Source organism: Octodon degus, unplaced genomic scaffold (assembly GCF_000260255.1).
Source record: "Octodon degus isolate 3935 unplaced genomic scaffold, OctDeg1.0 scaffold00083, whole genome shotgun sequence".
In the NCBI taxonomy this organism is placed as follows: Eukaryota; Metazoa; Chordata; class Mammalia; order Rodentia; family Octodontidae; genus Octodon; species Octodon degus.
In genome coordinates this window covers 678,010-702,779 of record NW_004524659.1, presented here as the reverse complement: position 1 = coordinate 702,779, position 24,770 = coordinate 678,010, and the positions used below count along the sequence as shown (strand labels likewise).

Below are 24,770 nucleotides of genomic sequence, written 5' to 3'. Positions count from 1 at the left end.
ATTTAGAGACTGAGTCTGTCTAAATTTCCTAATTTGCCCAGGCCTTGTTTGAGCTTATGGTCTTTTGCTTCAGCCGAGAAGAGTGCTGGGATTAAGGCTGGGCACTGCCATACCTGCCTTTGTGCATGTATTTCTTAGGATAATTTTTTAGAATTTCTGAGATGAGTTAAATGACTATTTTACACAGTGTTATATTATGACAAATTATACATCAAAAGAGTTGGTACATTTGTACTTGCAGTAATGATCAATAGGAATTTCTGTTTCTTTATTCCCTGATCAGTTAGGTTCATTTTTATTGTTTATTTTTATTTCTCTAGCCTTGATAATTCAATCATTCCAGCCTACATGGTCCCACAGGCTACTAGTTGATTTTGCATGTGATTTTAGTGACTCACTAATTATGTTACATCTGAATTATCAATAAATTAGAAAATTTTCAGGGCTGGAAGACATACAGTAATTCAGTGGCAGAGCAGTTTCCTAGCACACATGAAGCACTGCACTCGATCCCCAGCAATGAAAAATAAATAAAATGAAAAATTTAAATAGTCACCAATTTTTGCAAACTGTACTTTCAGCTTCAATCACCACATAGTAATTGCACACACTTATGCAGTACAATGTGACATTTCAGTAAGGGTACCATGGATCGTGGTCAGATCCGAGAAACTGACACCTCAAACATCAAGAAAGTTCTTTTTTATTGCTCATTATGAAATAATAATAAGAAAATAATTGTTCTTTGGTTTCCTCTCCTCCTTCTGGCCAGCTGATTCTCCACCTGTTTTTTTTTCATTTTCCATCTTTACAGAGTGCAACGGGACATTTCAGTAATGCAGACAATGTGTAATGCTCAGATGGGGGTAAGAAATACCTCCTCTACTTTCTAGTCTGTAGCCAGAGGTTTTACAATTGACTAGCTTTTGTTTCTAAATAGGCAGCTTTCAACCCTGTCAGTAAAATATTTTCACCTGAAAACATGCTAGGAAATATTATTTTTGAGATTCCCATTTGAGAAACTCTGAATTGTATCGATCTTGAACAGAACTTAGTAATAGATATTTTTACAAAGTCCCCAGGTGATCTTAACCTGTAATTGGGTTTGAGGACCACCAATCTGTATGGATTCAGTATTCATTTTTGTATCATTTTCCTCATTGTGAGTTCTCTATACTAGATTTTTTGTTATGAAGTAATTTTTTAAGAAAGTCCCTGAAATTTTGATACTGACTTCTTGATTTAATATCAAATTCCCAGTTTTCACTCCTCTCTAGGAAGTCCAAATCTGGATTTCACATCTCTCTTCTTGACACCAATTGCTCTGTGAAATCAAACACCTACTCGATACTTTTCTTTCTCAAATAACTGCTTATTCTTAATTGTTCTTTCTCCCTCTCCCCCCTTCTCCCTCCGTCTCCCTCTCTCTTCTCCTCCTTCTCTCTCTCTCTCTCTCTCTCTCTCTCTCTCTCTCTCTCTCTCTCTCACTTTTTAACTTTGAAGTTCAATAACTCCAATAAGTTATACCGTCTAATGTACCTAGTCAAATATCTATCACTTTAGGAAAAACAATTTTGATTATATTTTTGAGTTTCATTTATGTCCTCAGGTTGATTTACTAATTTACAGACATTTAATTGTCCAAACAAGGGGTTTTATTGTCTGATATTCATATCATAACTTTTCCCCTTTAGTTCTGTGATTCTCTACTTTGTATTCTGTATTGTTAAACTAATATTTCATTGAGTTAACATTTTCCAGAGATATTTATCCTATTTTTTATTTTATTTTATTTTATTTTATTTTATTTTATTTTGTGTGTGTGTGTGTGTGTGTGTGTGTGTGTGTGTAACTGGGGATTGAACTCAGGCCCTTGCGCTTACCAGGAAAGCACTTGTTTCACTGAGCCATCTCCCCAGCCCCTGTTTATTCTATTCTTACAACTTCAAATTCAGATTTAATTACTAAAATATCTTTGTCATTTTCTCCTGAGATCTACTGGATCATTTTTTTTCAATCTCTTCTTATCATTTCTTTTGTAAACAATAACTCCTTTTTGTGCCTATATATATATATATTTTTTTTTGTTCTGTTTATTTTAATTGGTAAAGAGTAATTGGACCAAGGTATAGAACATAGTGTGATATTTCAGTATATGAATTCCATGTATAACAATCAGGATAATTTATTTATCCATCACCTCAAACATTTATCATTTGTTTGTGTTGAGAAAATACAACACCTATTGTACTAGCCATTTTGTAATATTAATTGCTTTTTAAATTTTTTCTAAAAATCTTTATTTATTTATTTATTTATTTGGTACAGGGTCTTGCTATGCAGCTTAGACTCATAGTGATCCTCCTGTCTCAGCTTCTCCAGTGCTGAAATTACATGCATACACCACCACACCCAATCTTAGTGGCCAGTACAGCATGCCCAGAGTTTCGGGTCCAGCAAAGCATACAGTACAAGGATTGAACCTGGGTCCTTGCACTTGCCAGGCAGGTGCTTAGACCACTAAGCTATCTCCCCAGCCCTTGAAACATTAATTGCTGGGTCTGTAAGGTACCTCAGCAGACTAAGCTCCTGCTTAGGCCAGCATAAGGATCAGGGTTCAATCCCTGGCACCACATGACCCCAGGCATGCTGAATTGGCCACTGACACCGCATGTGGTGGCACATGCCTGTAATCCCAGCACTGGGGAGGCTGAAAACAAGAGGATCACTATGAGTCCGAGCTGTGTAGTGAGACCCTGTACCAAATACACACAAAAAGAAATATTAATTGTTAATTCTATTTTTCCCACCAAGATGCTATAGGATACCAGAAGCTCCTCTTCCTATTTAGCTATACCCTGTACCTATTATCTTTTCTCCACCACCCACCCCACCTAATGTCCTCTATTTGTCAGGTTTCTATTTCATTACCTACTCTTTTGATGTCTTAGCCAAAAATTGAATTATATTAAACTAAATGCTTCTATACAGCAAAAAAAAACAATCAATAGAGTGAAGAGACAACCTGAGGAATGAGAGAAAACTCATTTATCTGACAAATAATTAATATATAGAATTCTTAACTGTTCAGCAAAACAAAAAAATAACTCAATTAAAAATGACTTGAACAGAGATATTTCAAGAGAAGGCATATAAATGCCTAATAAGTGTGTGAAAAAATGCTCAACATCAGGGAAGTGCAAATCATAACCATAGGTATCATTTCATTGCTGTTAGAATAGGTGTTCTTGAAGAGAAAAAAATAACAACTGGTAGTGAGGATGCAAGCAAAAAAAGGGAACTCTACTACACTGTTGATGAGTTTGTAAACTAGCTTAGGGTTTATAGAAATCAATGTGAAGCTTCCTCCAAAAGCTAAAAATAGAACTATACACTCCACCAATTTCATCACTGGGTATGGGAAATCAGTATGTAAAGAAGACTTCCCTTTATAATTCTAAATACATTTATGCAAAGATACCTACTTTGGAGAATTTTTTTCAGCAATTGGGATTGAATCTAGGACCTTGACACTGAGCTATATCTCCAGTCTTTTTCTTCTTCTCTTTCTTTCTTCTTTACCTCCTCCTCCTCCACCTCCTCCTCCACTTCCTCCTCTTCTCCTCCTCCTCTTCCTCCTTCTTCTCCTCCTTCTTCTCCTCCTCCTCCTTCTGGCAAATTTTTACTAACTCACTAAATTACCCAGGCTGAGCTTGAATTTGTGATACCCCTGCCTCAGCCTCACAAAGTGCTCAGATTATAGGCATGTGTGGCTTGTGACTCATTTCTCAGTGAATAACATCATAATCACATTGACTTGATAATATCATTTAAGTGTGTGGTTTCCATGACTTCATGGTTGCCAATAAACTCAAAAGTTTATTCATCAGAGCAATCTCCCATGAAATCTCTCTAGATCCTATGTTTGGGTCACATGCCTTCAAATATAGGAGATTATTTTACCAAAAAAAAAATTGAGGGGCCTACAGTGAAATTTGTCAGCTTACAGAAAATCTATTGGCTAATTGAGGATTTAGCTTACCCTCCCATTTTCCTTCTAGGTACCTTCCAGAAAGAGTTAAGGACATTGCAGTACAATGATACATGCTTAGGTTTTAGCAACACAATTAATAATGGCTAAGCCTTGGGGGCAGCCTGTGTATCCATCAACATAGGAAAAGATAAAAAAGATGTGGGATTTACATATAGTGGCATGGTACATTGCCATAAAAAAGGATAAACCTAAGTCACCTGTAGGGAAATGAATACACCTTGAAACCATAATACCAGGTGAGGTAAGTCAGACATACAAACTTAAATATCATGTAGTTTATCATATGTGAGATATCAAAAATAAAAATAAAGAGCAAAATAAAAGACAATAGGAAACAAGGAGACAGGACTTTTGTAAATGCAAAGGGGGTGAAGAGATGGAGGAAGGGGAGGGGAAAGGATGAAGAAATAATTGAGATGTGTTGAGCACTGGTGCCAGCTCCCCACGAGGAATATCATAATTATGCAGTGCAAATAAGTGCCAATAAAAAATATAAACTGATAAATGGGTTTAATTTACTTCTCCTCATGTGATACCTAAGAAGCTGGAAATATTAGCTTCTCCTTCCTCTCCTCTTCCTCTGAGCTCACAGCCTCACTAAAGAGCAGATGCTGATAGGGGACCTGATCCGTGTCACACCGGGAGTAGATACAGGTATGCAGGACTCACCTGCTTCTGAGAAATATGCTATATTCGATGGGGTCTCCTTTCTTTATCCATCAGTCTGGCTGATCTGACTGTGGTGTGTTCCTTACTCCTGAAATAGCCTTGAGATAAATCCCCACTCAACCAGGGCCTCTATTTTCTTGTGACATAAAACAATCTGACACACCACACTCAAGGGCCTTTCCACCTTACCGCGCTGCTTCTTGGAAGAGAAGAAAATTGGACTTTCACACTCTGCTAAACAAAAATCTGAGGGCAAGCAGAAGAGATGCTGCCCCTCAAGTAACAGCTTTTAATGGTGATGGGGGTAGCCGTGATTATACGCTTATGATTCAGACCCTTTCCTGAATGTAAGTCATTCTTCAAAAAGCATTTTAAAATCACATGCAATAAAATTATACTTGTGTTTAATAAGTTCGAAGGAAAAAGTCATGGAAACCTGAGGGGCAGGTGTCTGGGGAGTGCTTCTCTCCTCTGCTCTAACATTCAGCTCCTGAGATTCCTGTGAGAACTGTAACTGCTGAGGACTCTGAAGATATTGTGGTCCTGCCCCGAATTAGTCCACGTGATCATGCTGCTGCTAAGTTAATGTGTAAGGTGAAATAAGTGACATTTCTCTGTATCAAGAGCAATAGGCCTGGAGACCAAATGAACAGAAAACAACACTTGGAGATGATAAATGTGTTCAGCAAAAGCAGGGGTACCCACTACATAAGTATGAATTGAGCCAAGACTGGATGGACACTGTGGCCTTGAGAGAGCAAGGTCTCGAAGATGGGACCCAAGAAAGGACAGCATTGATGGCAGCCAAAGGTGGAAGGTCGGAGCAGACTTCTGATGGGATTGGGAAGAGAAGAATGTGGCTGATCAACAGTAGAGGTAGGAGGGGCTGGGAAATGGCTCAGTGGAATAAGCACTTCCTTGGCAAGTGCAAGGGCCTGAGTTCAATCCCCAGTTCAACAGTAGAGTTAGGAAACCAGGTCTTACCAATGACAGAGAGGCTCACGGCCTTACTTCGCTTGTAGCCAATGCTGTTTGTTGCTATGCAGTAGTAGTTCCCGGAATGCTCTGTGGTCAGAGAGAACCTGTAGGATGCTCCAGTGCCCGTGTCTGCTAAGCTGGTGTCCATGTAGGCATCCTCGTGATAGAACTCATACCGGATGGGGAGAGATCCTCTCTGGGTTTGACAGTGAAGTGTCACTGTGTCTCCCTCAACAGTCTCGTCTTCAGGAGTGTGGAGTGTGAGGACTGGCTGGGACACTGGGACTGAAGGAGAGAAAATGAGGCCAAAGTCACTCTTGTCCCTTACCACAGATTTCAATCTGCTGCTATTGCAAATGGTCAGACCCAGGCCTTCAAGGCAGCGAGGCCACTGCTCTGCTGCCCCTTCCCGCTGATCTTTCCCTGGGGGCTCCTTTCCATTTAGCTCTCTGGCTTTTTCCCTCCTGGCTTCCTTGTGAGGTGACCTGCTTCCCTTTTGCAGAGCAGATACTGCCCTCAGGGAAGAATTCCCTTCTGCTGATGTCATCAGACCCACACCCTTTATACACCAGCTTTTTTATCCTTCCCTCTGCCCTGAGACCAAGGAAGAGCTTTTCTTCATGTCAACCTAAAAAGCAACCAGAGAAGGTGGTGCTTCCATCAAACAGGCAGTTGTTGGGCAAATGTTCACATGAAAGTATTTTTTTTTTGTCCCAGGTGTTTGCAGGACCTGTGGGTGGCATTATGCTCCTGACACAATCTCTGTGACTAGTTTTTGCCCTCAAACACACTTAGGTGAGATCACCTTCTTTGTAATCTCCTGGCTTCAATTACTGATGCTTGCTAGGGCTTGACAAAATGACTCCATTTTGATTCTGCCAGCTTTCACTCCTGCCTGCCCACAGTGGGTTTTCCTCTATCTTACCACCCTGTACCCACAGGCATCTGACCTCAACTTAGAATCCCTTCCACCTGTATCGTCTTCCTCCCAACACCTTCTGGTTATGTAATCCTCTCCATATTAGAAAACAACAAAACAATATATATGTATACACAAGATAGGACAGATATACAGTTTCTTTCTCTTAGTTCATTGGGAAGAAAAATTTGTACTAATAGTGTTCAGACAAGATATCATGTCTGCATCTTGTCCTCTGAATAACTACCATGAAGACAACAATATGCAATGTATTAATTATTGTGCCTGCCCTATTAATCTGTTTTGAAAGTGTTTCATTGCTATTTTATCTCTTTTTTCTCATTAAAATGAATGAAAAAAAATTTCTAAATGCAGTAACAACCTTGCTTGTGCTTAATCATTCCCATAGCATCTTTTTCCTCTTTTGCTATGGACAGATTTCTGGGAAAAATGCTTCTCTTCTTTACCAAACACTCCATTCATGTCCTGTGCAACTCCATCATTACTCCAACCAATCTCCTTAAGTTAATATTTCTTGTCTATAAATATAATTATGATAAGGATAATAATAATAATAACAAAGGATACTCTTATGCAAATAATGTAGTACTTTTAGCTCTCTCTGTCTGGTATGCATGCATACTGGCCATATGTGATTTATAGCTATATATGTAGACTGAAACTATTTTTTTAAACATTTCTGTGAGTTAAGTCCCAGGGTTTCAGTTTCACAGATGAGGTACCTAGGGTTCAAATTAGTCATGTAATAAAGTAGTAAGTGATGAGATAGCAACCAATGCCTAGTATTCTAGCTGTGGTCTGTATTCTTCCTCATATGGCTAAATTCAGTGTGTGCATCTGAGTTCTTAGCTTTCACCATCTCTGAGCACAGCCTCATCTGAATTGGCCACTAGGTTTTGCACAAGCCATTAGCTTCCCCTGGATTCTGGGGCACATACTCTTCTAGTGTCTCCCTCAACCAGATTCTTATTGGTGTTCTTTGTCCTGAATGGCTGCTTCGGTGAGTGTGGGAGTAGAGAGCACAGTGAGTGGCCCCAAAAGAGAAGCAGAGAGGAAAGTGAAAGGGAGGAACACTTTTCTTACAGTGTCACAGAATGTAGGATCCAGCTGGTGGTCAGAACATGAGGAAACCCAAGGCTTACCGATGACAAAGATCTTCAAGGCCTCACTGCGTTTAGGGCCAAAGCCATTGTTAGCTGTGCAGTAGTAGTTCCCAGAGTGCTCTGCAGTCAGAGAGATGCTGGCCAACCTTAAAGTGGTTTTTATCTCCCTCAGGAATTCATCTTCACGAAAAAACTGGTACAAGATCTCGGAAGAACCTCCCTTGACCTCACAGCGAAAGTTCATCTGCTCTCCTTCTGGAAATTGGGCTTTTGAAGTGCTGAGGGTGAGGACTGGCTGGGACACTGGGACTGCAGGAGAGAGAATGAATAACAGTCACTTCCACCTCTTAGCACAAATTTCAGTCAGCCAATGCCCAATGCCAATGCCCACGGCCAGAGTCCAGTCTCAATGGGCATTCAAGGCAGCTCAGAAAGCTCCCAGGCTCCTCTCACCACTGGTCTCCTGTCCTTGATGACTTTCCCTGGCTGCTCCTCTCCCATCAGACCTCTGGCCCCTTCCTTCCTGGAGCCCTTGTTAGATGACTTGCTTCCCTTTTGCAGAGAGATGACACCCTCAGGGAAGAAGTCCCATATGTTTCTGTCACCCAACCCACAATCTTGCTGTACCAGCCTCTTGCTCTTTCCCTCTGACCCATAGCTGTGGAAAAGCTGCCTTTTGCCTCCACATCACTGTGAGGATTTGTCACTCCTGGTTCTTGGATCTACCTCAGAGTTCTGCTTTTGCCCCCCTTTCCCTTCCAAAAGCAAGTATTCTTCCAGGGCCTTTCTTCTGCTCTGTCCCTCTCCTTGTACTCAGACTGATTCTACTTATTTAAAACCCAAGTAAGGAGGGAGTAGGACAGTGTCTGTACACAGAGTTTCCAACCTGTGGGGTCACACACACCCTGACTTCTGGAGATCAGAGCTTCTCTGCCTTCTGGGTCTCCAGGCCACTGACTGGGCACAGACATCATGACTAGGATGCTCTTTGAACAAAGAAATGTTGAGTGAGATTCTTCTCCAGAGGCCTGTGTTCCTTAGAGCTTCCTCCTTCTGTTGTTGATTTGTTTTCCTTTTGTCTTTTGGGTACTGGGAATTGAACTCAGGACCTTGTACTTTCCAAGCAGGTGATTGGGCCACTAAGCTATATCCCAGAGTTTCACCACAGCCCCAGAAGCTCTTCCCCTTACTTAAAGCTGATGCAGGAAGGGGAAGAGCTGCAGAGATTCCACGGTGTAGCTCTGATACATCCTCCGTGGTGCATTGAGCTATGGGAGCTCTGGCAGGGCAGAATGATGTCTCACTGGGACAGGGAGGCAGTCAGTGTGGATCCTGCAACTCCTTCAATTAAGCGGGTTCAAGAGACTTGATCCTAAGTCAGCCCTGACTCTAATATCCTATTAGTTCTGCCTTTATTCTTAAGAACCTTTTTCACTTAAGCTGAGAAGGAGTTTGTGAATGTGAAGGGTTGGACATAGGCCTAATCACTGAGCAGTTTTTAAAATCTCCATTTGTGCTGGGGGTGGTAGCTATCCCTGTAATCTCAATACTCTGAGAGTCTGGGGCAGAAGGATTACTACAAGTTTGATGCCAACCTAAGCTACATGGTGAGTTCAAAGAGAGCCTGGGCTGCTGAGCAAGACCTTGTCTCAACAAACCAAAAATACTCCTCAAAACAAAAACCAAAAGCAAGACTCCCTTTCCATAGCCCTTTCTATTCATTTTTCCTGCTAGTCTTTAATTCAATCCTTGCAGGTTGTTTGAGTCAGTGAATTGTTAATAACAATTAATATCCACTCCCACCCCTCGCCTAGAGTCAGCAACAGGAATCCCTGCATGCAGTTGATAATCTGGTCCTCAAATAACACCTGGAAGAACGCACCTTTCACTCTGATGGTCAGTAGCTCACTGGTGGAGTAGCCAGCTTGACAATAATACTGCCCGGTATCGCTGTTTTCCACTGCAGAAATCTTGTACTTTGATCCTGGGAATGTCTGTTTTTTCTTATTGTGTACACCTTTTTTAAACCAGTAGAAATAGAGGTTTGCTGGTTTCCTTGCTACTGAGCAGATGAGCAGCAGCTCCTGCCCTGCAGGGATGGGCTCTGAGGCCAGCTGTGTGGGTGTTTGGACTTTGGTGTCAACTCCTAAATAAGTGAAAATGACATGTATAAGAACCTTGCCAAGGAGGCACTGAAAGATAGAGAAACATCACAGGATGGGAAGGGCAAAAGCCGCTGGTTTAATGAAGGAAGTTGGAGTTAGGGCCGCCCTTGGGAAGAAGGGCTCTGTTGTCCCTGTCTGGCGGGAGAGGCTCTCTGATCCCTGAGGGCGTTGGGGGCAGTCAGGAGTAGAAATAGAAGCAGCCCGCTAGTGCAGTCTGTGCTGGTACAGTTTGGGTCGATGATGCCAGCATAGGACAGTGCCTTCTGAGCTATCCTCAGGTTATGGGAGAGTCAGTGAAGATAACTGAACAGAGGAGGGAAAAGGCTTATGGTTGAGGTCCATAAGTCATGCTGTGGAAGGAGGCTATGCTAGAAAATATTGTGCTGTAACTATTGGTGAAGGTCCACTCTGTCTTCTCTGAATCATTTTTCCTTAAAGCCAAGTCCTCTGAAGCATCTCTTTTTCTGTAACTTCAGAACAGATTCATAGAAATTAGCAAGTTTAGAAAAACAATTATAAAACTACTAATTTTTTTTTCTGAAAGATGGGAGTAAGTTTATTGGAAATGCTCACTTTTACTCCTTCCCTGCTCAGGGCAATGAGCACTCTAGTCTCTGTCCCTTCCTAATCCTCAAATAGATTTCTCAGGAGACAGACCAGATTTAATGAGGGAAAACATCTATCCATGGGATAACAACCATGCTTGAGAATGTACAATTTCAGAAATTGAGAAAAAAGTGACAGGAGATCAATACCATCTCCAAGGACGACAGCTTGGAACCGTTTATTTCCCAAGCTTTTGTCCTTTGATTTTCTTATCCTGAAATAGTGTTTTCTGGGCACCTGGAGTTATAGCAGTCTGTTCAGCTGGCTGAGCAGGATCCCTGCAGGCCACTCAGGGCACTCTGCCTACCACAGATTTTGTGCCTGTTGGCCTAGAAGGAACGAAGGTGTGTCAAGGGAGAAAGTTTTCTGAGAGACAAGAAAGGGTCGTGTCTGAAAGCATTGAAAGGAAGCATAAACCAACTCATTTTTTCTTTGACTTGCCACATTCTAGGGTCTTCTAAGATATCCACAAGAATCAGGGTGTCTTCTCTCCTGCAGTTCCTTTCTCTCCTATAACTCCTTTTCTCACAGAATGAGAACCACTTTCTACACGGACCAGTGGCCCCCACGGATGTGTGATTCTGGGCAACTGTTCCAGACCTGTTCCTGGGAAAATCTCAGCACACACAGATACTCACTCCGCACACGAATGTGGGATATCTGGCTTTCTTTCCAGATATTGGGAATCACTGCCCCTGCCTTGCACTGATAGGACCCTGAATATTCAGTCCATATGGCAGAAATATGGAGTCCAGGGTTGTTGCTGCAGCCCGACTCCAGGACCTTGTTATTTCTGAAGAAGCAGAACTGGAGTCTGATGTTTGACTTCTGTGGAGAGAGCTGGGTCTTACAGAACAGCATCACTTGGGTCCCACTTCTGGTCTCAGAGAGGTTGTCTGTCAGCACAGGACGTGAAAACAGCTCTAGAGAGAAGGATCACAAGAGTCTCTGGAGCAATGAGGCTTGGACATGCTCTGGAGAAAAACACAATCTTTCTCAGCACCAGCTAGTGGAGTTGTGGGGCTGCTATCTCCCACCAAACCTAGCAAGAAGGGGAGTTGTGGCAGTACCACTTCTGAGTCTTAACCTTCTTCCTCGGCCCAGCACTGTTGCACTGACTCTCTATGTATCTCAGCCCACCTCACTCTTCCTGTTCTCCCTCGAATACGTCAGGGACCCTTGCTTTTACTAATCCATTCACAAAATAATGAATTCTTTACCTTTGACTTGGATCTTGACCTTACTACTGGAATAAACTTGGAGAAGACTTCTTATAATTCCAGTACATTGATATACACCATTGTCCCTCAGACTTGCTCGATGGATGTTGAATTCAGTGTTTTCACCAAGTAATGCCAGTAACTTATTATCCTTATAAATTTCCACACTGCTTAGCTGCATGCCTGCCCTTGTCTGGCACTTCAGAACTATAGAGTCTCCTTCAAACACAGAATGTGGAGTTTGCAGGACCAGTAAATCTGTAGGAAACACACAGTCAGTAATCTGTGTATCCCATTGTTTCCTCTTCCTTTTCACTGTTTTAAATAAATTGTACAAGGAAGAAGATTGGGAGAAAAATTAAAACAATCATCATTTCTTTTTTTCTGGTTTTGAGATGAATACATATACCTTGAGAAAAGTTAGAAAGCAGAAATGCAAGTTTAAATCACTTATAATACACACCTCATAATTTAGACATGTATTTTTCCAGTTTTCTCTTCTGGGTTCAGGTATACAATTATCTCTGTGTATCTTAGTTTTCTTTTCGTGAAGCTGGGATAGTATTTATATATCTGAAGACTTGCTTTTCGCTTTCTATACTACGAATGCTTTCTTATATTACTCATATCATTATTGAACTTGATTTTTTTAATGGCCACAAAATTTGCTTTCAATGCCTGCAACATAATTTGGTGAATTTTACTTTTTTTCCCTTGAAGCAAGGTCTCACTGTGTTGCTTAAGCTGGCCTCAAACTTGAGATCTTCCTGCCTCAGTGTCCTGTGTAACTGGGATTACTGCATACCATTACATCCAACTGGAATCCTCTTTCCTTGGTCATTTAGGGTACTACATTTTTGAAGATATATATTCATAGTTGTTTTAGTAGGTAACTGTTTAAGAGAGGAATTGTTAAGTCAATGAGTATAAAGATTTTTTTTCTTCTTGCTACTATATAGCTTCCTTATTCACAAAATTAAAGGACATCATAACTAGGATGATAGACTTCAAATTCAAAACAACCAGTTTTAGAAAAACAAATAAAATGCCTCTTCTTTTCTCTATATATATTTATTGTATCAATCAATCTGTCTATCTGCATCTGACTATCATATATCTATAACTATAAATGTGAAAATCTTCACTCTACTTGTTACCAAATAGTATGACTTAAATCTATACATTTAATCTTAAGGTATAGGAAACATTTAAATGAATTACTTCTCAAATTTCCTTTTACCTAAGAAGCTTGCAAAAACCACACTCTCAGGGCCCACTTGCACAGATTTTTGGTCAGTAAATATAGGGTAGGTCCTGAATATCTGTATGATTAAAAAGTTACCTAGGCTTTCTCTTCCAGATCAAATTACAAGAAGCACAGATTTAGAGACATTAACCATTCGGTAGAAACTACAATGAGCTGGGTGTGCAGGCACAAATCCCTAGTTCCAGCACTCTGAGAGGCTAAGGGAGGAAGACTGAAAATTTGAACCTATTCTGGGCAACTTAGTGATCTAGCAAGACCTTGTTCAAAATAAAGGTGTAAAAAAAGCAGGGAGGCAGAGTTCCTGGGTTAAATCCCACACATACAGAAATTTAGTGTTCAACCCTCACCTTCAGCTGTTACAGGACAATTATGTTCTTTTGGGCGCACTGTTCATCCACTGTCCACTGAACTTTATCTAGATGACTTACATTTTCTTAAATGTTGTGTTTAAGTTTAGAAAGGTAATTAATTGTCTCCTTGTCTCTCTAACCCTAATGTAGAATAAAACTGTTTACTAGTAAGTCATCAGAGGGAAAAATGGTGACAGCTAGAAAGAAAAATAAGTCAAAATTATTTATAAAGCTCCTTTCTATTCCTTTCTCTTCTGACCTGTAGTAAAATCCAAGTGCACAGGATCACTCGCAGATGAGTTGCCGCCAATCCTGCATCTGTAATCGCCCGAATGATCAACCTCCAGGGTGCTTTCTTTGGTTTCCTTAATTATTTTGTTTCCAGAGTACCAATATACTTTCCTTGGCAAAGGAGCACTAAACCCACTGCAAGTCAGCTTCACTGTCTCTCCTTCAAAAACTGGGGTCCACGGAGGATGAAGGGAGATCACAAGTTTGGGTGTAGTTGCTGAGGAGAGAGAAATGAGTTTGGGGCAGAGGTGGCTGTGGTTCCAGTTACAGAAGTTCTGATGGAGTAGCGGGGAGGACTGGCTCTGGATGGTCCCTAGGAGACCCTCCAAGAGGGTCACTTGTGGCTTAAAACTGCTGTCAATCAACAGCACTCACTTCCTTCCATGGGCAGTGATTGCTTGGGGGATGCCAGGGAGCAAAATCTTGAAAGGAAATAACACACAGTATTCACTGGGCTTAGGCAGTTGTGTAAATGGATTCTAGAGAAAAATCACCTCTGCCACTGCCCTTTCATCCTGTTCCTACATTGGTAACATAAAAATTTTGCATTTTCCTAAAATAATAAATGATTTCGTCATAAGATTTTGGCCCTGAGGAGAGCTTGAGAGATCACCTTGCGTAATGGCTTCGTTTTATAGATGATGATTCAAATACCCAGAAAACCCCCAATTGTATCTCACTGTGGCAGAACAAGAAGTGGACAGGTCTGCTGCTAGAGCCCAGAGATGGCCTTAGACAAGGGTCCAGATGTGACAGCTGATTTTGGACAAGAAGAAGGTTTGTAGAAAACGCTTGCTACTTATGCATCCCTGTATACCCGAGACACTCTGGCCTTGAAGAATAGCAGTGGGGGCTGGGGAGATAGCTCAGTAGAATAAGCGCTTGCCTGGCAAACACAAGGTCCTGAGTTCAATCCCCGGTACCAAAAAAAAAAAAAAATAGCAATTGATCTGAATTTTAAAAAATGTATGGTATTGATAAGTTTGTCTTTTGTCCAAATGTCCCCCTTTTGCATATTTCTTCCTTGTAAAGATATGCTTGTTAGGTGTTCTATTCCTCACACATTTCCTGGACGATTTCTATCCTAAAACAGGCCTCTCCATTGATATTTTTCAGCTGACTTTTCTCAGCTTGCTGGCTGGACATGACTCATCCCATGTCCTACATATCCACCATAGAGTTAAAGGAGTCCTACCTGGCTAAGTGGGGACCATTTGCATGAAGAGTAAACATGGAGCCTAGAAAGGACCAACAGCTGTCTGTGCCTTTACCACCTCACCCTAGGAGGTAGGGGTTGACTGTGAAGCTCAGGTATCACTTCCACATCCCTGATGAACTGGGCCAAACAATGGGAGTCCTCAGGCAACCATCACAAATATTCTAGTTTAGGGAGACACTGTCATCCAGAGGCACAGAAGAGAAAAGAAAGGAGAACTCACCAAATAGCCCACTGGCAGGAGCTGCAAGGGAAACAAAGAGCCAGACATGAGCACCAAGCAGGGATTCTTCGGCCTTCTAAAGATGGTACGTTTCCTCCCTCCGTTTACTACATTTTTAAATTTAGAAGTACATTTCTAAAATGTTAATGATTATTTAGCAAATGTCTTAACATATTAAGGCATGGTGCTTAGACTTCTAAGATAAAAGGAAAAGGGTATCTGCTGGCCACAAGTGGACTGGAGGGGGAAGCAGAAACATGATGTCACGGGGCCGGGGAGATGGCTCAGTAGAATAAGCTCTTCCCTGGCAAGCGCAAGGGTCTGAGTTCAATCCCCAGTTCCACCAAAAAGAAAGGAAGAAAGAAAGAAAGAAAGAAAGAAAGAAAGAAAGAAAGAAAGAAAGAAAGAAAGAAAGAAAGAAAGAAAGAAAGGAAGGAAGAAAGGAAGGAAGAAAGAAGAAAAGAAACATGATGCCAAGAAATATAATGTAAACATGAAGCCCGGTGTGCTAATCAAAGTGTACAAGGGCGTCTGGAGGGTAGAAGGAACACTCAGTTAAGTGTGCAAAGTGTGTGTGTGTGTGTGTGTGTGTGTACAGAATATTTGCACACATTGAAGAGAAAGGGGAGTGGTCCACACAAAGTACCTTAAGGGGATGATATTTGAGAAAACTATGCGTGAGAAGATAGGCGTCAGCCAGGTGAGGTTTAGGGTTGTGTGCAGAAAGAAATGAGCGGAAAGGGAATCAAGGCAGGAAGGCACAGAAATTAAGACAGGGCATCGCTGTTCAAGAGCTATGGGAGTCTAACATTTAAGGCATCATGGGGAAAATAAGCCTAGGGAAGAATTCAGGGCCCACATAAGCAGCTGCCACTTTGCAGAAGCCCTGGGAAGGTGTGCACCAGTGTGCAGAGCTGTCAGCTTCCACGGTGCACTGCGGGAGGCTGCACATGTGCAGCCTTCAATGAGGCACGCTGGACAGCATGTTAGACCACAAAGTGAGGGACAGTGATATTAAATTTTCTGTACAGTGTTTCTCCAAGATTATCTGAATTATCTGTTTATGCTTTATTGATTGTTTTCCCCTCTTGCGGAGCTCAAACTCTATGAGATCAGAGACTTCTCTTATGTTCATTAGATAATCCTTCAGAACCTAGAACATTCCCTGACATGTAAAAAGCATTCCTTAGGTAATTTTTTACTGAAATCATGAATCAATGAAAGAACTAAGTTAGTAAGAGTTGCGATAAGGTAGGAGACAAGTTTGAGAAGTGAATATTGAGGGGAGAAGTAGGCAAATTGACAAATTTATAAATTGAGTATTTATTGAACAGAAATATAAATAAAATCTTCACTGTTACAATCACTATAAATCTGGCAACTTTTTTTCCCAGCTATCATCAGTCTTCAGACCCACGGGAGGAAGCCCTGAGCTACATTTACTATGAAAATACAGCCTGAAAATATGGTTTCTTTATGTGGGAAACACTCTCTGAGCAGGAGAATCCTGGCCCCACAGATCAGGGAGACCGTGATGGAAAAAGAAGCTGCCCCAGCCCACCTGGCCTCACGCTAAACCCTCTACTCACCCAGGACCAGAAGAGCTGTCCACAGCAACATGAAGATTGGAACAAACCACAGCCGAGACCAAAAGAGAACTTTGCCCAAGAATATCAGGTTCGATCTTGATTTAACAGTTAGAACACTGTTCACATCAGCCCCAAAGAGCACATCTGAGAAACTGTTTTTTCTGCCAAATAAATTAGTAAGTCAGAAAAAAAGGAAGTGGGTGTACTCAGCCCTATGTGCTTATCAAAGTTTCCTGCCCTATGGTTAAAGTGAGGAAAATCGGTGTCAGGGTTTTTTAAATAGCACATGTTCTTACACCTGTATTTCTGCTATGGGGAAATTACCAGAAGGAAAGTACGTGGCGATTGTTCTATAAAAATGTTCGTGGCATTACTCATGACTGCGTCAACACAGGACGCATCGTAAAGGACTGTGTACGCAGGGCCGTTTGACAGCATTCTGATCCATCTGCACAGGGACAAGAAGGAAGCCTTTAAAGCTGAGGTAACCCCAGCCCATGCTAAGCTGGCAAGAGCACCCTGATTAATGAAAGAGGAAAAATGGAAGGTGCAGATTGACGTGCTCTACTATCCTTGAGTGTAAGTGTAAAACTAAGAGAGCATATCAGTTTCTATACATATATTACAAAGTAATACAATATATTACAACATATTGTAAAAAAGTATAAGCACACAAAAAATAATGGTCATATTTGAAGAATTTCATGCCTTTTTATACTGTTGGATTTTTACAAAGGACAACGCGAATGTACAGATTTTATAATTTTTAAAAGTCAGATTGCAATCCTAGCATGTGGGTCGACAAATGTTCCTAAAGCTGCTATGAGAAGGGACAGTTTCTTTCAAATAATTTTTTCCCATGTCCTTTCTCACGCTTTCGTCTACTTGAAGAACATTTAGTGCTGAAACAAATAACACAGCTCTGAACGTTCTTATATGTGTCCCTGTGAGTGAGGGCACGTATTTTTGTTGGTCGTGCGTCTGAGAGTAGAATTCTTGGCTCATCAGGTATGTCTACCAGTAGCTAATTCATAAAGCATTGCCACACTAGCCTCCAACGTGATAGACTCCACCGAGTGCTGGCTCGGAAATCCTTGCTCCCATAGGCGGTATCTTGGAAACCATACGCCTTCGTTATGCTGAGATCATCTTAGTATGTTTTTAATTTTCTGTGCTCAATGAGTTTGAAGATTCTGCACTTTTCCATATGCTAATTGGATATTTAGATATTATTTTTTTATGTGGAATGTTTGTTTAAATCTCTTCTTCTTTTCCTATTGGCTTTCAGTCTTTCTGTCCTGTAGGTCCTTTTAATAGATTCTTTCTTATATGCATATATTATATATGTCTTCAATGTGTGACTTCTCTTTTTGCTTTTTTTTTTTTTTTTTTTGTATTTAGTACAGGGTCTACAAGGTCTCACTACACAGCTCAGACTTGTAGTGACCCTTCCTGTTTTTCAGCCTCCCAAGTCCTGAGATTACAGGTGTGCACCACCAGTCTCAATCGCAGGCTCAGCGTGCCCTGGGGGCAGGGCAGGCACAGCAGGCCCGAATCAAACCCCCAGCCTCTGGTCCTTTAATCTGCTGAGCTATCTGACCAGCACTCTTTTTGCTCTTTAATGGGACATTCTAACGAAAAACATTCTAACTTAGATGGAATCCAATTCATCAATCTTTTTCTTTCTCATTAATTATTTTCACAATTCCTTCTATTAAATTTGCCTACTCCAAGACCTTGAAGATATTTTCCTAGGTAATCTTCCAGAAACTGTATTTATTTTATATCGATAGTATCATTGCAAATGATTTTTATAGCTTGAGTGAACATTATTATTCACTTTTAATGCATATGAAGACAGTCAATTTATGCAGTCTTATTTATTGAAAATTGATTTATTCTACAAGTCAGAGCAACATTGTATTTGTTGTAAAACAAGAATCTGGGTAGGCCTGTCTCGGGAGACCATTTTCTGCTCTATTTGTTGACTTTACACCAACACCATACTGTCCTAACTCTTATTGTTTTATAATAAATTTTATTATCTGATAGCTTACTTCATATATTGCTGTTCTTTATGAAAATTGTTTTGTCTACTTGTGGCTCTTTGAGTTTACATTACTTTTTAAAAATCAGCTTTGTATTTTTCTGATTTTTAAAAGTCAGTTTGTCATGGAACCTGCATAAACTGGGTTTTACTTTCTTATTCTCGTGTTTATATAATACTTCAGAAGAGCTCCGGGAGTGACAAATCTATTTGTCATGTAAAAGGAATGTAAATGTTTGTGATCAGAGATTGTGAACTATCTCCTCAGAGGACTGATAACAAGTCCTTTCATATCTGTATGCTGTTCTTCTCACCAAGAAATGAAATCTGTATTCATTACCCTTGATCCTACCTAGCACCCTGACTTGCTTCGAACAGCAGAATAAAGTAGAAGTAAAACTGCAAATTTTGAACCTGGCCCTTAAGGCACGGCAATATCTGTTTCTGTTCTCTTGGAGCCCTGAATTACCATGTAAAGAAACTGAGCTTCTATCATAACTATTCTGTATATACAAATACAAAATGGTCCTTAGGAAGGATTTGTAGTAATAGTGTTTGGATGGGATGTCCTGGCTGCTTCTTGTGCTGTGGATGACCACTGAGATGATAACAATGTCCAATGTATTAATTATTGAAAATGTCCTATTAATCAGCTTGGAAAGAGTCTCACTGATATTTGTTTCAAAAAAAGAAAGAAAGAAAGAAAGAAAGAAAGAAAGAAAGAAAGAAAGAAAGAAAGAAAGAGAAAAGAAAAGAAAAGAAAAGAAAAAAAAAGAAAAGAAAAGAAAAGAAAAGAAAAAAAAGAAAAGAAAAGAAAAGAAAAGGAAGGAAAGCACACACATAAAGAAAAAAGAAAGAAAGAAAAGAAACAGTCTCACATTTGAGAACCTCCCAGGCAGCCCTGGCTCTTTTTGCCATCCCAAATAAGGCCTGAGATACGTGAATTAAGCTAACTTGGGTGTTGCTGTCCCTGTTACAGTCCCTGACAAATGTAGCCACATTAACAATCGCCAAATTACTCAGACGCCTGGTTGGGCATGGACAAGTCACAAACCATTACTGTTTTAAATCACAAGATTTTGATGTGGCTTGTTATTCAGAAATGCATAACTAAGATGGACTTACTGTATCTTCTCTAGGAATTTTTAAAACCACTAAACAATAGTGTACTTTTACCTTAAGGTTTATTTTTCTTGATAGATCAAGCTTGTTTATTATACAAAGAATAATATTTAAACCTACATCCTTGCAAATTTTAGTCCATCTCTGTCTTGTTTTCTCTTATGGCATAAATCTTTTTTTGTGCATGCATGTTCTAATTTTCCTGCTTTCTTTATAATTTTCATGTTTTATTTCTCTTCACTATTATTCGTTGGCTACTACTTTATGGTAGAGACATTTACTGCTCCCTGAATAGCCATATGCTCCATATTTCCCGTCACCATACTGTAGATGACACATGACTTGTGTGTCCAACAATCAAGTAAAAATGATATATACTATCTCCAGGCTGACACACACAAGCACAGGTATGAAGTGTCAATCCATCACCTTTTTGGCTTCAGAAGCCAATGTATACTCCAAGCATTATAGATAGTGCACTTGTAAAATGGGGGTCTCTGTCAGCTGCTGACTAATGTTGAAAATACCATTGAAATCAGTGTAACCATTTTTTTGTGGGGGAGGGTGTTGTTTTGTTTTGCTTCACTCTGCTCTTTTCGGTTTTGAAACAGCATCTCACAAGTCCAGGCCAGTTCTGAACTCTTAGGCTAAAGAAATCCCCTGGCCTCAAACTCCCCACATAACTGGCTCTGTAGGTGTCCGCTACTACACCTAGCTTAAAGTAGGCTTTTATTCGTATGTGTTGGGCAACTCAATTTTGAAACTGATTGTTTTCAACCGTAGCACAAATAGTCCTTTCCAGGTTAAAACATACTATCAGGAAAATTCTAAAATGCTATACTTTTTCCAGCCTTGCTAGAAATTATTTTAGTGGTGTGTGTGTGTGTGTGTGTGTTTTAATGCATTTGGCAAGGGGTCTCACCATGTAGCTTGGACTCATAGTGATCCTCCCTTTTTCAGCCTCACTGGTGCTGGGATTATAGGCATGAACCACCACGCCCAGACTCGGTGGCCTGCTCAGTGTGCCCATGCTGGAGATCCAATAGTGGTCTCTGTGGTTTGTTTTAGTATTTTTCTTTTTTAAAATTAATTTTATTGAGAAAGAAATAGCAATGAGATAGTTTCAAAACAGGTCAGAAGGACAGTTACAATGATTAATAAACTGCATATTGTTTTCTTTGTAGTAGTGATTCATAGTACAAGATGCAGACATGATATCTTGTCTAAACACTATTAGTACAAATCTTTCTTCTCACTGAACTAAGAGAAAGGAGCTGTATAGCTCTCCTAACTATTTTGTATATACAGATATATGTATGTATTTTTTTTCTTTTTTAACTACAAAATGGTCCTTCATTTATATCTGCCTTTTTTGTTTAGTTTTGTCAGAGATGGATTAGTAATCTTCATTAAAGGAAAATCTGAGAGAGTGCTTCTCTCCATGTGACTCTCTCTACATCATTAATCACTTTCCTCTATGGCCCCATAATCTCCATCAGAAAATTTGGGACACAACTGAGTTACATGATGTTACAGTACAGGTTTGCATATGTCCTGAGTCTTCACTGACCTTGAAAGACTAGGGCCAAAATGTTGGCTGTCCTTGCTGCCCTCTTTTTACCCTAATTTTTAGTCTGCAAACTTAGATTGTTAACCCTCCAGAAGAGAAGCTTATTGTTATTACCCTACAACCTAGGTAGTGAAACTTACCCTCACTATCTGAATATCGAACATCTTAGGCATGACATGAAACAGGTATTTTTCATCAAGTATTGATATGTTAAACTTTAAGTCCCTACAGAATATGAAGAAAAAAATTAAAGAAATAAAAATATATTTAAAAATAGGAATAAACAATTACATATTTTTACACAAAAGCTTAGAAAACTAACCATATACAGCATTGTAGCAGGAAAATCTGACTTTTTACTTGATATATAACTGTTATCATATTAAGGGAGAATTCTTCTAATTTTAAATTTTATGTTCTTCAGGAACGCTAAAGTAATTTAAAAACTATTTACTTAAAATTACAGCTAGATGAATTTAGAGTTTACAAAGTCAACCATTTATCATCTTTAATAAGAAGTTATAAGAAAACAAATATATATTAGGTTCTGCTACAGGTAATGAATACCCTTTCTTTTCTTTTAAAGCTCCATGTAGATATGTATATGGGTCTATGTTCAACATCAGATTTATTTTTCCCTTGGTTTTGTTTGAATTTCACTGTGGTTAGAAGCCATTTTTCAGTTTGTGGATTGAGGGTGTAGCTTTTTAAAAAATTCACTTGAAGACAGAGTTTCATTTTTCAGCTTTTAAATAATCTGTGGTTGGTTGCAGAAAGCCAAATGTGGTAGGTACATTTTTATTCTGAACTGACAGTTTTTTAGGCTAATAATAGCTACCATATATCGAATAATTATTAATGTCACACAACGTCACACCAAATGCCTTGTAAATATTACCTTATTTAGTCTTTGCATCAACATTAAAACCGTATAACAGTAAAACAACACAAGCAATGTTCTTGGAGGCAAATATTGTCATCTACCTTTTTGAAATCTGGAAAATGGCCGAGTAAATTATGTACTTCAATTGTGAGTATTTTGTAAGTCAAAAGACTCAGGGCAGCAAGTGGTAGCACCACAGCTAAACTTCAAATGTATCTGAGCTTGTCACCAGAGACTCACCACCACAGGCATTCTAACAGGGGTCCAAGCGCGATGGATTTCTCTAGATGATTATATCTCAAGAGCCATTATTCAGGGTCTATTGTGGTGACGGGAAATGGAAACTCAGTGCTCTAAAGAATCTAAAAATTCACACTGAGCTATTTGCGATGCATACAGATCACAGACAAAAGTCTCAATAGACCTAAATTGATCTCAGTAATGTTGGAAGACATGGTTAAAGCAGGAAACAGGGAAGAGCTACAGTAATCTCATGGTTGTTGGTTGGGTCTGGATTAACTTTTGGAGTGCTGTTAAACATCTAGGAGAAGGGGTGGAGTCTCTGAGTGATGGGGAGCATTCTGTATACTGATGAGGAATGTCTCTAGTCGTAGCACCTGGGGGCAAAATGATATGTAAAGAGAACTGATTCAAGAGAAGAAGTCTGTCAATGACAACAAATGTAGGCACAAGCAAGATTTCTTTGCTTAAATGTTAATGTTGGATGATGTTTTCCTGAGGAAAATTCTTAGATTATGTTCTGTCATGACAAGTTCATCAAAGGCATACAGGCTATATCACCAGAGATACTAAGAGATCTGCCACTTACCTTTGTACAAATAATGAAACTTGACCTTAGGTTTCATCTTAAAATGGAGGGGACAATGCCCACCCCATAATATTGGTGTGAAAATCAAAGGAGATGATGTTTACCTGACATACTCAAAACCCAAGTCTATTGCATGCCCAAATTTGTTCTTTCAAAGTCCTGCTCATGTTTTCCAAGCCAGTCTTTGTAACAAGTCATCTTTACATAGTGGTAACAGCTGCTTGTTAAAAGTAATTGAGTGGGGCAAAACTGGGGTCAACACTAATCTTTAAAGTGGCTATTAAACTATTTACTTAATATAGACAATCAAGAGTTACATTGTGGGTGATGGTGCTGATAGGAATGAAGTTTTCTTTTTTAACAGCTCTGTGTATGAATGTGACTTTCAAGGAAATTTGTTAATTTTTTTGCTGTTTTAATTCTTACTGTGACATTGGAAGTTTTTTTCTAACATTTTTTACTGTTAAAAAGAAGTATTGCAGTTTTTTTTTAAAATACACTAAATATATTCAATTTGTAATTTTAAAAAATTCCTTGTCCAAAAAAATTACTGGGTAAATGAATATTTACTTAACAGCTCTGAGACATAATTTTCAATGATAAAATTGTTGTATCATCATGATCTATCTATCTATGTATCTATGTATCTATCATCTATCATCTATTGTAGTACAGAGGATCAAATCTAATATTTTGTATATGCTAAGCAAGTATTCTATCACTAAGTAACCCACTCACAGCTCCCCACAATCTAATTTTACAACATTTCCGCTAGACCCAAAAGAACCTTCCTATCATTTACAGTCACTTCTATCCACCATTCCAGGTAATCAGTTTATAATAACTTATTTTTTTCCTCCAAGGATTTTCCTGTTTTAGACATAGGAATGAATTAATGCAATATGTAATCTTTTATATCTGGTTTTTCTCACTTCATGAAACGTTGCTGATAGACATTCATATTATAGCATGCATCAGAACTTTGTGAATGTGTGTTGCATATCTTGAATATTCCTCAGGGGAGAATAGCAAAATTGAAAAGTTAGAAAAATTTAAATATATATAAAATTGAAGGCAAATGAAGTATAGCTGTTAAAAAGATTAGAACTATTAAAAAGAAACTAGATGCTTTGTACAGAGGCACAAAGATGGTTTGAGAGCATCTCAAAAATCATCAAGGGCTCACCCATTGCAGACTTAATGGTGCAAAACTATCAGCCCTTATTTTGAGAAGAGGACTATAGGATCCTGCTCAAGAAGGGCCTCCTAGGGGAATTCGTTCCTCAGGATTTATTTCACCATATTCAGCCATCTGGAAAGTCACTGCATCCATGGGACCCTAGTTAGTGCTTCCCCTGACAGCTAAGGCATTGGTGTCCACCATAATGATACTGGTTTAACTGCATAACTGTAAGAGTTGTTGAATGAGTAGAGCTTTCATCCAGATTTCAAAGGAGGGCTTGGAAGACCAGTTCAGGAGCTCCTGAAAGGATAGTGCATGAGAGTATGAGAATGAAACCAAAGATACAAGAAAGACCAGTGAAGTCAAGTTCCAGAAAGGTAGAATGTCTTTAGAGGAAAAGTGCAAGCTATGAGCACAGCTGGCTCAAGCAAGACACTGTGGGCTGCAACAAGCAAAATCATAGTG

General features: G+C 39.6%; 1 protein-coding gene across 1 annotated transcript in view; it reads right to left on the bottom strand.

The window, feature by feature from the left end:
• Positions 1–16,777, bottom strand: part of Fcrl5 (Fc receptor like 5) — a 41,047-nt gene extending 24,270 nt beyond the window's left edge. Inside the window, exons 1-8 of the mRNA XM_023721440.1 lie at positions 16,672–16,777; positions 15,083–15,103; positions 13,612–13,860; positions 11,736–11,993; positions 11,154–11,438; positions 9,627–9,890; positions 7,784–8,053; positions 5,708–5,986 (exon numbers count right to left, since the gene is read on the bottom strand). Coding sequence (XP_023577208.1) covers positions 5,708–5,986; positions 7,784–8,053; positions 9,627–9,890; positions 11,154–11,438; positions 11,736–11,993; positions 13,612–13,860; positions 15,083–15,103; positions 16,672–16,702 — 1,657 coding nt within the window. The 5' untranslated portion in view covers positions 16,703–16,777. The remainder of the gene's footprint in view (positions 1–5,707; positions 5,987–7,783; positions 8,054–9,626; positions 9,891–11,153; positions 11,439–11,735; positions 11,994–13,611; positions 13,861–15,082; positions 15,104–16,671) is intronic.
• Positions 16,778–24,770: the final 7,993 nt, after the last annotated feature.